General features: G+C 47.3%; 1 protein-coding gene across 1 annotated transcript in view; it reads right to left on the reverse strand.

The window, feature by feature from the left end:
* Positions 1-5,557: 5,557 nt before the first annotated feature.
* LOC144148277 (uncharacterized) overlaps positions 5,558-13,185 on the reverse strand; it is a 288,013-nt gene continuing 280,385 nt past the window's right edge. Inside the window, exons 24-28 of the mRNA XM_077679836.1 lie at positions 12,576-12,666; positions 11,393-11,557; positions 9,063-9,131; positions 7,936-8,268; positions 5,558-5,974 (exon numbers count right to left, since the gene is read on the reverse strand). Of these exons, the coding sequence (XP_077535962.1) occupies positions 5,640-5,974; positions 7,936-8,268; positions 9,063-9,131; positions 11,393-11,557; positions 12,576-12,666 (993 nt within the window). The 3' untranslated portion in view covers positions 5,558-5,639. The remainder of the gene's footprint in view (positions 5,975-7,935; positions 8,269-9,062; positions 9,132-11,392; positions 11,558-12,575; positions 12,667-13,185) is intronic.

A 13,185-nucleotide genomic window follows, 5' to 3' on the forward strand; every position in this document is an offset into this window, starting at 1 on the left:
GGGAGTGGCAAGTGCGTGTGAGTGCAGGAAGCGAGTGGTGACTGCGAGTGAATGCGAGTGGCCATTGCAAGTGGTGAGTGGGAGTGTGAGGGAATGTAAGTGGCGAAGGCGAGGGGTGAGCGTGAGCGTCAGTGAGTGGGAGTGGTGATGACGAGTGATGAGCGGGAGCGTCAGTGAGTGCGAGTGGTGACGGCGAGTGGTGAGCGTGAGCGCGAGTGGTGCGACGAGCGGTGAGTGCGAGCGGGAGTGATGGCGAGTATTGAGGCCCGAGTGGCGAGCGTCAGTGCGAATAAGTGCGAGTGGTGAGGGCGGAGTGATGAGCGGGAGCGCGTGTGAGTGGGAGTGGCGGGGATGCGTGGCGAGCGTGAGCGCGAGTGAATGTGAGTAATAAGGGCGGAGTGGCGAGCGTGAGTGCGAGTGAGTGCAAGTACTGAGGGAGAGGTGGCGAGTATGTGAGCGAGTGAGTGCTTTGGAGAAATATATATTTTTTTGAGTGAGTGTGAGTGAGTCGCACCCAGTATTGCCGAGCTATGCATACATGAGTGCACTCTTCCTCGTACTTCTTGAGTTGCAGGGAATCTGTTGTGCCAATTAATCTTGCAGTGGGAATAATCATCTGCCACGTTCTCGTCGGTGCACTTGGGAAAGCGCATACACCAATGTTCACTTACCATCCCGTGACATAACAATGTGTAGCACCCTGAGTTTGCTATTGGGCAGCCTTTCGAATCTGTGAAAGTGCCAACACTGTTAACGTGAGGCACCGACGCTTCTAAAAGGCAGCTGACAGTTCTGGTTATTTATTTCCTTTTTAACACGAAAGTGTTTTATTCCGGGATCCACCAAGATCTGACTGGTCATATACTTCACGAAAATGACATCGCGAGGAAAAGTTCTATTGAAGCGGCGGCGCCAGGATTCGAGCGGGAGTCTCAGTCTCCGCAACGGGAGGTGACAGACGCTTTACCCACTCCGTGATGAGCTGAAGCGCAGACAGTTGTATGAACGCGCCATATACCCTTCATATAAACTTTTCCATTTAGGTGGTGCTGCTGTCTAGGTGAGGTGAAGCGAAGTAGTGCATCACGATGCTAATGAGCGCCGACAGTTGGCATCAGCTGAGCTCATCGCAATGCAACCGTCGGCCGTACACTCCACGAAGCAAGAACGCGGTGGTCGCACATTTGCCAAAGCGAAACGCCAGCAGGTCATCGCTCGCCAAGCACATCCGCAAAACAGCCCTGCAAATCATGCTCTTTCGCTGTAGCGGACCGTGAGTTCACCAAACGATTCGCTGGCAACCCGTTCGGTTTTGTTCCCATGGTTTGCTTGAGCGTGTGGTTTCATTCGGCTTTACGCAGTGTACCGGCATGTGCAATACAGTTGGTAATGTCGATGCGTCTGACGGTGTCATACCGACGAAATATAAATGGCGCTGTGCAAGTTGATATCGATGCAGGATAAGCATTCAACTGATCCTTTGAAGGCACATTTCACTTTCGTGTTTTACCGATTCCTATCAAGGCGGGATGAACCACATTTTTCTGCTATATCCATAGCCCCTTAAGACACACGGGATCTTTAGCACCTGTGCTCTTTTTCTCCCAAGTTGTCACTCTGGAGTAGCAAAACCTGCGATAGACGAGACCAGTTTCGTCAGTCCACAAAACTCTCAATCTCTCTCTCCTTTTTCTTTATTTGGTGCCAGTTCCAAGCGTTTTTTTCCTTGAGCCAGAGTTGTTTCACCACACACTCTCTGTTATTGGAGCTCTTAGTTTCTCTCTATCTCTCTCTTTTCAGTTTGATCCAACAGAGTTGCTAGCTTCCCTTTTAATGCATAGCAGGCTCAACTGTGCCCCACGTCTAGTGATGCCACCATTGAGAAAAATGACTTTTTTTTTCTCATTTTTCCCGGTTTTTTTTTTGCTTACCAAAAGTACAGTGCATACCACCAATGACCATCATTACACTTTTGTGTCAGTCATCCCAATCTAACCAACACCTCCACAGAACTTTGTGCTTGCCCAGAGGATGTTCATTAGGCTAATAGAAAGTTGATGTTCATTGAGGTCTAGGAGCGGAAATTATTAAAGCGGAAAACAATCATTGACAGCACGCATTTAAAAAAAAGAGTACGTTCATTTATTATAGCGGAAAACAATCAGTGGCAGCACGCATTCAAAAAAAAAAAGAGTAGAGCGGTAGACTTGTCAGAGCACAAGTTCGTATTTTCAAAGCCGGAAAATTTAAACTGAAAGTGCACAAATACAAACAAAATTGTGCCAACGTATTTCACCCTTCGAACCGCAGTGATGCTTGCCGTCGAACCATGCTTGCCTTACCTTTTGGTGCGCTTTTGCAGGGAACCTGTACAATTTAACGGATGGATTCTTTTCTTTCGCCTTCTTCTTACTGTCGGGGCAGCTGACCATGCAACAATACAGGGGGTTTTCTTGGCTTTCCGTTTTACCACCTTAGACAACCCGAAACGACTGCGGGAGCGTCCGCTCTTTCGCCCCGCCCACCCGATCCGGTGGGAGGACGCCCGCCGGCCCGCGCGGTCCGTGTTACAACCGTACGTGCAGTTCGGTGTGCAGGCTGTCGCACTCCAGGATTTATTTCCGGCTTCCCCCATCGCTCGAAGCCCCCGTCCCCCCTACTCTGGGATGCGAACAAAGCGGCCACCGGCTGCACGAGCCACTCAACCTTACACATATGAAGGGCGGCGGGAACTACCCTCACTCTCTCGAAGCAAAAAGGAAGCCGCTTCGCGATGGAATCAGCGCTGCCCTCGCCCGGCAAACTTTAGCTTCGCCTCCCTATACACTGGGCTTTTACAAATCCTTTGTTATTGCTGCCCACTGCATCTGCGATGGGTTGACGACGTGTTAGCCATAGCCACGGAGCAAGAATAAGATAGGAGGCGAAACTAGGCTTCCAAGCACGGCCAGATAATGTCACAAGCGCTCGCATCGTACGTTAAAGGGACCCAGAAAAGCCTTTTGTAAAAGTTACAAAAGGCCTGTATTGTCACGTAGCACCAATATAGCGATGCAATGCCGTTGGAATTATTGATCTACATTCAGTATTAGCTGCGCCAGAAGCAATTAAATGCACCTCTCCCCACTTGCCGATCGACTCCTCCTCCCTCTCTGCCTCCTTCAAAGCAGCTAGCTACATTCCTCCGCCTAGGCTCGCGTCAATCACTGCGGACCCGCCATTGCCGCCTTTGCCATGGGATCGCGCAGGAAGGAGGAAGAGCAGCCGGAAGCCAATGACAGTGACGCCGCCGGCGGCCGACCTTGCTGGCGATTGGGCGAATCAGGGGGCGCCTTCGCCGTTGCGTCAGCAGCGATCGCCGTTGCGTCACCCGCGGTCGCCGTTGCGTCACCTGCGGTCGGCTCGCTGCGGCGTCGCGCTCATCGGTTGAGAAAGGCGATCTTCAAAAATTGTTTACAAATTATCTGTACAACGTATGGGGCTCACACTTGGCTCAAAAATCCCCCGTTATGTGTTCTACCACCTGAATGCATTTGATTGCCACCTTCACAAAGCTTTTCGGGGTCCCTTTAAAGGAGCCATGAAAAGAAAATGCAACTTCGTTTATTTTGAAAGAACTAGGATTCAGTATCTCACTCAGCTCCATTATAGCCACAAAAGATGTTTTTTAACGAAAATAAGCAAGAAGTATTTAAAAACTTCCGAATTTTGCCCCACAGTGACGTGTTATGAACAAGAATGACGTCATACAGGCCAACAATAAAATATATTTTCAGTGCGTTAACTACACGTTAGCATTCAAGTGATGCGGTAAAATGCAACTAGAGGCCCCATTACAGACGTCCAGTCATCTGTCGTCACGACAGGTCAGTTAGGCGGCCGCAAATCGCACAAACAAGGTTCCGTGACGTCATAGCAAAGTTGCAGGAAATTGGCTAGGGGGTCGCGACTGCTTCACACGTTTTCCTTAATATCTCCGTTATTTGTTCGAAGATTGCGATGATATTGGTATCATTGTTATCGGGACTAAGCAGTCTTTCTAATAAACCCAACTTGTATTTTGTCTTCATGGGTCCTTTAAGCTAGCGGCATCTGTCGCTGGTACGTCGCGGGTAAAAAAACTGCGCGGCCGCCGCAATCGGCATTTCACTGCTCAGCCACGGAATAAGTGTGGCCGCTATCACCAGCTATCATTTCATCCATCAGGTGCCGCTACCCTCTTCTTCCCCGTCGCAGCTACGAAGCTTTGCAGTCCGCCTTCGTTTTCATTGTGACATTATCTGGTGGCTCGCCCGTGCTTGTCGCAATGGGCCGTTTCGCCTCCTATATATTCTGGCTCCGTGGTCATAGCACAGTGGACATCAATGTTGCCTGCTGATTCACGTTGGCACTCCGTCCCGGAGGTCTGTTCCCACTGCAACGTACTTCCATGAATTGCTTGTGCTACATCATGTCACAGATTCATTCTCTAAGCCCAAGCCTGAAAAGTTGTTAACTCACTTTAGAAAAGCGAGCCGTTTAAGTGCTCGAGAACAATGATGTGTGTGAACTGCTCAGAACATGCAGCGTATAGCAGGCATAAATACAGTTAAGAAACCCGCAATTATATAACAATTACCTCTACGAGCCAGTCTTAACCCTCTTTCACGTCAGGAAAAATATGCACGCTCATACAATCGCTTTGAAAGTCACAGCAACAAGAAAAGCGAAGATATATTAAAAAGGAATGTTTATTATGGAGTTCGAAGTTGGAAGCCTCCGATCTTTTTTTCCCCTTTCTCGATTCCAGCAGCCACTACTTTCATGGTGAGCTCTCGACACAGCACAAAAGCTGGGCTATAAGAGGTCAAACGCAAATATGCTACGCAAGTGCTCTTATGATGAAGCTTGCGCATGTATATATGTACAAATACTAACACAACAAGATTATTAGTAGAAGCGCGATGCTAACCGAGAACTGTGCTTTGGCGAATCTCTTTACAGCTCTCTGGAAGCTTCGGCAGCATCAGCGAAATGCGTTTGAGCGACAGACTGGCACCAACTGCTAACTGTTTCTTACATTCTAAAGTTTGGCACTTGGTGTTCCTTAAGATGGTGCACTAAGGACACCAACCGTTTTGATGTAATCCACTTGTCTGAAATATTGAAACAGGCTGCAGCCTTGTGTAACACTGCGGACAAGCTCCGCCTTGCACCCGTGTCAGCGAGTCGTTAACTGGTGCATTTAGGTGTCGAGGGTGGAACCACATGAACCCGAAGTCAATTTATCTTCACAGTATACTACATGTAGCTCAATTAAAACACCGGCTTAAAAACTCCTATGAGTCTTTTTCTCTGCCCTAATGTTTTAGCAAACACGAAATTTCTGCTGGGGCACGTTTTTTTCCCGTTCCTGCCGACTTTCAACTGGCATGTTTTGACTGCAGCCTGCGAAATTGCGTGTAGCGCCACTTACAAGGATACGCAGGTGGTAAACGATAACGAGAAAGGATTAATGGATCGACGCTATCCCCTTTTACCCAACTTACACCCTCCTCTTCCCCCTCCCCCCCGCCCCCCGTTCCCCGCAATCTTAGCGGCACTTTGCATACACTTTGGTACACTTTGCGACCCCGACGCCGCAACCCCTCAGAGGTGTCTCATGAGCTGAGGTGATCCCACCACCTCCTCCTCCAGTCCGGCCTCGAGGGGGAGGGGGGCAGCACGGAGAGGGAGACCTTCCAGACGGCGGGGTCCCTGTGGTAGTTGTATGCGCGGCACGTGTAGATGCCCTTGTCCTCCAGTTTGACGTTGCGGATGACCAGCGTGAAGTCACCCAGGGTGGCATAACGGGCACTGCACTTGGGCAGCAGCTTTCCCCCGCGGTACCACTGCACGCTGGGGCGCGGGAAGCCCACCACCACGCAGGCCAGCCGCGCTGTCTCCGACACTCGCACGCTCACCCGGGCGTCCGAGGGCCTGATAGTGGCCGGCACTGGGGTGGGTGGGCCGTGCGTTCGCAGGGGGTGTTTGAGGGGGGGGGGGTGGAGGGAAGGGGTGCGGGAGTTGTGCGTCCATGCATGGGAGGGGGAGCGGTGGTTAGGAGGGTGAGGAGAGAAAGAAGATGCGTGCAGGGTTAAATCATGACGCGCTCGGAAGGACAGGAGAATTAAGTAACGTGTGAAGAAACGGCCTTCCCAGCATGTACAAACCAACCCAGAAACGTCGTACTTGAAGGTGATTAGAAAAGAGCGAAATATAGTCAACGATTGATATGCGGAATACACTGTGAGAATAGAGAATTCTCAAGGGGATGTTCAGGCTATCTAATTAGAGCAACAATTCAAAATATATAAACTTTTAAAGACATCTGGGCTCGACAACAGGGAGCTTTGCTGGCTGAAATGAATTAGAAATTTGTTATGCTCAAAGGTGGCGCGGGCAGGGAGAACCAATGCAAGTTGATGAGAGTACTTTTTTCCCCTAGCGAGTTTTCTCTGCAATATTTTCGCGAGAGAACTCAGTGAAAGAGATATGGGAAAGAATTAGCGTTACAGTGTTCGTGACATAGGCAATCGGTAGTAAATTTGTTGGGTCTGGTAGGTGAATGCAGCTGACTACAAATAATGCATTTTCATAAACTTCGTTGGGCACGTAAAAATCATGCAACTCTGGTTAGAAAAAGTATGCTCCAGCTTCAGATACACTACAGACAGCTTGAAATGAAGCATAGTGATAGAGTATATCAGTCTCATCAGCAGCTGAGCAGCTTGTTTGAAGTTAACTTATATCGCACTCTTTCGAATAATTCATAGACCTGTGTCTGCACCTGCCCACGTTATTTCCTCTGATAGCATGCTTTTGGTAAAGGTAGAAACAGCAAATATATTTAAAATGTGGTTCACGCTTATGCAAATAGCTGTGCACACATTTATTGCCAACTACACGAGGCTGGTAAAAATTCGTTCAGGATGCGTCACCTGAAAGAATGCTCAGGAAGTGTAATACAGGAAACGTCATACCTCATTATAACAAGGCTGCAAAGAATTAATCAATATCTACGATTAGGGATATAGAAAATTAACTGATAGCGGTTAATGAGTAGACAACAACGTGCTTTCTAATTCTTGCTTGTGATATCAGCAGTAGATTTGGATTGCATGTGTAGAGCAATGGTTATGGAGATTGACTTCATGTTCCCCAACATTGCTCTCGTGAGATTTCACTGAAGCTCCCAACTTGGATGGTAGTGGAACGGTCATGACGGGACGAAATATCCGCAGTGCACCTTACAGGTAGGCTGTGGCACTGCGAGAGTTTTGAATCAGGTAAAACGGCGCAGTAGTAATTTGGCCCACAACAACTCTTCTCCTAATCTGAAAGGTGGTGTAAATGCTTTGTGCTAGGCGTCTTTCCCGTACTAGTAAGCAATTGCCACTGTGCATGCATCGAGATGCCAAGGCACAATTATGGTGCACAAACATCGCATGCAGTTCGCATACGTAGGCTTGGCAGCTGTGCAAAAGCCGAAAACTAGCGGAACAGCGGGAGCAGTGCACCGCACCTGCTCTGTGGCGTCACAAAATGCATCAAAGAGGCGACCAGTACTGTCAAGTAATGTGCTCATACAGGACGTGGGATACTTTGAGGGACAGGGGATGTGCAAATGCACAGGTTGCGTGTGAAGACTGCAGGGGTTGATCTGGAGTGATGGTGTCGGGCATGGACTGACGGCAGCAATGAATCTCAGGACAGCCTACATCCCTATGCGCGTGTAAGGAAGCCAGGATATGGTTGCCATTCTGTACGAAAGAAAATTCAAGGAGTCGCGCGTGACACTGCTGCTGCTGCAGCTGTGAAAGTTTCTGATGAAAGAAAAGTCGGGTTGCACACGTACCTGGCCATCTAAACAATGACAAGGAGTTTTCAGTATTTCAAACGAGGGTGTGAGCTCACCGTAGACGACAAGGTTGGTGACGTGGGAGACCGTGCGGTGGCCGTCGTCGGCCGTGCAGCGGTAAGGGCCCGCATCGTCGCCCGACAGCTGGGAGATGTGGAGCGAGTGGTTGACGAGGATCTTGAAGCGGCCCTCGTTGCTCTCCACCGGCTCATCCCGGAAGGTCCACGACACGTGCACGATTGGGAACGGCCGGTCGAGGCAGGGCAGCGTCACGTCCGAGCCCGCGTGAGCCGTCACCTCGGTCTTGGCTGGCAGTGCTTCCGAGTGACCACCGCCATTGCGGTGGGTGCCGTGGGACTGAGGGGGCTGGTGGTGCGGGGTGGTGGGTGCTGTCAAAGGAGTGTGGAGGAGATTGTTCGGCATTAGTTCCTGTGTCGAAAAACATCCGTGAGAGCATGGGTCTTTTGATGGCCGGTGTTCTTTTTAACACACAGAAACGGTCTCAGCAGGGTTGTACTATCGAGGCACGCCTATACTTTTTTTTTACAGAAAGCTGAATATAGCTTCCCTCCGGTTGTAATTATGTCCATCTATCTACGCGATGAGTTCACATGAAAACGTTTTCGTCTACAGTTTCTCACGAATGCTCTGTAGCTCTCAATCTAGTGTAGATATCCTGAAAAAAAGATCACACTGAAATTGGCCTCTGAGATGACTCTAACATGGTGCCACATTTTATCGAGTTTTCACAATTACATAGTTCGCAATGAAGCTGTAATTATTGTAATTCCCGTATGCTGTCAATACATGCGTGGCTTCTACGGGCGGCAAACGGGCAGCCCTTGTTTGTCTGCTACGATAAAACTCTAGTCCACATTTCATTCAGTTAGGAACTATGCTTAACCGCAAATTACAAACATGTTTTGTTGTGAGGATATGTGCATAGATTGATGTAAAACACACCACAGCTTTCCTACTCATCGTTCTTTACAGAGTAGGAGGGATGATGAATTTTTTTAGCAAAACGGTAAACTGGTACTCATTCATGTTATTGCAAATGAGTCGATAAGATAGCTACAAGTTACAGAGATTAGAAAGAAGTGACTCTACAATTTAGTTTATCAGTTTGTAATACGTTTATGAAGGGATCTGATTACTGATTATGCAGCGACCGTGGTCGTACCTTCAGTCATTGGCTCAGTTGTGGAAATGGGTGCCTGTGTTGCTGTCGATGTTAGGGCAGCGCTGATTTCTGCAAGGAAGAGTTGCCACAACATGAAAAGCTTCGTTTGCAATGAGCACCAAGGCACCGAGGTAAACCTCTGATTCAATTAATTTCCCACGTCGGGAGAGTGAAACAAATAGAAATCTGTGGATATAAAAAAATCGCACACTAGAACAGGAAATAAAGTAAGAGAGTTTATCAGGAAGTAATTTTGTAAGCAAACGCAATTTTTGAGCACGACGGACCTTACTGCAGGTGCCTTCGGACTGTAGTGATGTTTATGCCATCACCTATAAAATATTTCGACATTATTATGACCTACTTTGCCAGCAATTCATCCGACTGAGTCAGAGCGAAGAAATTTGCATTACTATTCACTTAGCTTTACCTTTCTGTCGGTTAAATAAGCTGAAAATGCTTTAGTTGACTTACAGAACAGCAAGCCTCCAATAATTTTAAAACACTTCAACATTTATCAGCACTGTGAAGATTTCTCTCTACTTTGTCCCAAAAAGAAAGATGTATTTCTTTTCTCTCAGCTTTACTATTCCATCGAAGACATTGTCGTAACTAACCCTTTTATTTTGGTTACAAAAATGAAGCTCTATTTGTATTTTATTTTCGAAGTGTCTAGGGTGCCATCCGACGACATTCGAATAATAAAGACTAGGCTGGTACCGGGCAAAACGCCTGTCGTTGTACATATCTACAATGTTGAGATGTAATCTGTTGTAAATTGTGAAAGGCAGGAAATAATTATACAAAATGTCGTTGTAGTGTAGAGGATCCGTTTTAGAAAAAAAAAACAGAAATGAAAAGTAGAAGCCCCAGGAACAGAGCCTCGCAACAAAGGGAAAAGAACGGTTTTGGGGTATGACCAGGCAGAGATTCGGTGCATTTCAGTACGTGCCAAGTGAAGTTACTATCCACGAAAATAAATCGATAGATCAAAATTGTTGTTCAAGTAGCCAAAATTATTTATTTTATTAAACGTCTCATCAAGCGTCAGCTACTCCCCCTATGCAGCTTACTGCTGCATTATGTATAACTATGCATACGCAGTTATCCGCAACTGAAGCACACATGAACTCTTCTTTGAACCCCCGGCTATGGTATAAAAAGTGTTCCATAATGGCTACCATCGTGCAAGAGACCAGTGCGTTTTAATTTTCTCTAACCAGCCAAACCACTTTCATTCAGTGGCTAGGGAGAGTGACTGTTGATAATGAACAGTGACAAACAAAACATATCTTCACTGCGGCCGTTCCTGCATTCAAGATGCAGGGAAAAATATTACAGCTGTTCCACTCAATGCGAAAGGTGTCGGAAGCGCCGAGCAGTGATTCGCCATAACGCGCTGTAGCGCCTTTATCCGCTCACTGCTACCACCCATCATGCTCTTTGCCGCCTTGTCTCACTCCTTTCTTGATCAAAGGAACAGGGGTTTGTTAAAAAAAAAAAATTCCTCTCCAGTGCCCGTGCGCCCCCTCCCTAAAACAGCGCCAGCGGGAGTTCTATTTTTTTTTTAAATTTGTTTAAATGCAGAGCATTTCTTTAACTCACGATGTCACCCGTTCTAGTTGCCCATCGTAGTCCGGACCCCTCCCCCTACACTTTATGAAAAAAATAATACTTACCGGCGCCTGGTTTCGATCCCACGACACTGCGGGCGGAACGCAAGGTACATGATGCTCTACCCACCACGCCACAAAGCCGACACCGAGTGGAGGGCTACGAACGCGCCTTATATCCTTGACTAATTCAAACTACGTCAAGAAGCTGCTGATACAACGCATTCACAACCACCAACTCCCCAAACACTACCTATGCGACGCATTTACTCGAGTCCCCTCGCGGGGAGATGGGCCCTTTACTTTTTTGTGCTTGCTTTTCCTCCCGCACGTGCTGTCGTTGCACTGCCACTTTTTTTCGCTTGCTATCGTAAAAACCAACCCAACGAGCGTTCCTAACTAAATGAAGGCGGACGCTCACGGCTAATTACAAATAATATTGCAATTGTACCCAGAGATTTCTTTGCGCCAAACAACGGGTAGATGTAGGACAAGAGCTAGCGGTTCACGACTTTCGAACGGTTATGACTAAATAAACCGCTTGGTTTTCGAAGCCTGTGTGGGGCGCTGCTACAACGGGACCCCACTACGGCGGTACGCCGTCTGCTCAACTTGGGCCCAGTGAGCAAACTACGACGACACGGCGAGCCCCTAAAGTGCTGTGCACTTTAAAGAACGCACACACTTTGGGTCAACAAAGATTACAATCAGACCCACCAGTAACCACGGCCGAGACACAAACATGGGCGCAGCCGTTATAGCAGCACTTGTGAACGTCGGGGCAGTCAGCATCCACGCGGCAGACGTCGCGGCAGATAGATCGCACCATGGCCGCCGGCTGGGCTTCGACTTCCGCTACGGGACAGTGTCCGGGCTTGTTCACTGGTCAACGAAAAGCAACCACGTGTCAGTTAACTAGTATTTTCACATTCAGAGAAGAAATAAATGAAAGCCACGCAAAGAAAAGGCACGGCATGCCTCTTTTGTCCATAAGTGCGTTTTTTTCGTTTTTTAGGTGTAAATATACACAGTAAATCTTTCTATTTTTATTGTATTCATGCACCGACAAACCTATTGACAGCAGCTTTTCGCCGACAACGAATTAATTACGACGATACAAAGCTGCTGCACCATTCCATTTGGTGGCCTTCATAAATTTTAAATAAAAGGAATCAATCACTGTTAAACCTCAGTATTCTGACCCTTAATTTAACAAAATTTGTGCCCTTTTTTAAATTTTGGCCAAACTGAATTAATCGCGATTTAACGAACTTCACATGTGATAATACAACCCATTACAATATCATTTGGCTGCAAAGAGAAGGCCAATTCAAATGCTTCTTAAAGGGACAATAAGGCCCCTTGCAACTTCTCTTACCCTGCCCATAATGTCGTAATCTACTGAAAGTAAAAATCGGAGCCCCCTTGTTATGAGAAAGAAGGTTAAAATGCAAAGCTGCTTCGACCGTGTGGGAATGGTGCAATCAGATAGACGGCGGTAGCATATTGCGAGGGGATCAGGTTGAATTCCTATCACAAGAATTGCCTTCACTTGTCATCATCATCATCATTTTCTGAAACCCATTCTGTAAAGTTGGCTTTCGTGCAGTGAGTTTTTACGAAGCGTCGAACAACATCACTGAGGCATAGAAAGCATTGCCTTAAAAAACACGGAGACGGCTAGGTGAACGATTGCTAATTCACCCTCGACTTGTTCATTTATAAACAGAGAACTGATCGCTAAAAAAACGCAAACAAAACAATAAGACATATTCACTTTGGAAACGGAAATTTCATTTGCCGTAGGCATGATAAAAGTTAAAGAAAGGCTTTAATAACAGCTACGCCTTACATATCCACTTTCTGCTGCGGGCAGGGAAAAATCTCGAAGAATGCTCACCAAGTCGACAGATGGGCCGGTAGTTGGGCCGGTGGTCTACACTCCAGTGCGCTTCGATCCTACACAGCTCTTCTTCTCGGCACAAGAAGGTCTGCACGGTAAACAAGGAATATGAGGTTATTCTATGTTTGTTAACTAGCATGACATTTCCGTAAGTCATTTCACTTGCCACAATTTGCCTCTCTGTGGAAGGTTGGGCGACAACTGTAATAACAAGATGAAAGAAGTCAAGAATGACGACGTATATTAGTGAAGGCTACGTTTTCCGGGAACTTTTGTCGGAAAGGAGCCAAGCCCAATCGCTGCATTTCTGTACACAAGTCCTTCATGCTACCTGCACATATGTTCTGAAAGAGTAAATGAACACGAATCACTCACAAAATTGTCCTAACTGCTGGTGCAACGAAACACCCAAATCTTCCAGAAAAGCAACACGTGTGACATGCTGCCACAATTTCAACTGCAGTGACCAGTTTTAAAACGAAAGCTCTAGATTCTAATGTTTCGTGGAATGCCTGAGGTTCAGGAAATCATCGTGGGGTACACAAGATTGCACAAAAGATAGGAGCACACGCCGGGAAAAAGAAACAGCAAAACTGGAGGAGCGTTG

The sequence above is a fragment of the Haemaphysalis longicornis genome, unplaced genomic scaffold, assembly GCF_048455015.1.
Source record: "Haemaphysalis longicornis isolate Haplotype H1 unplaced genomic scaffold, Haemaphysalis longicornis Haplotype H1 scaffold_8, whole genome shotgun sequence".
Classification (NCBI taxonomy): domain Eukaryota; kingdom Metazoa; phylum Arthropoda; class Arachnida; order Ixodida; family Ixodidae; genus Haemaphysalis; species Haemaphysalis longicornis.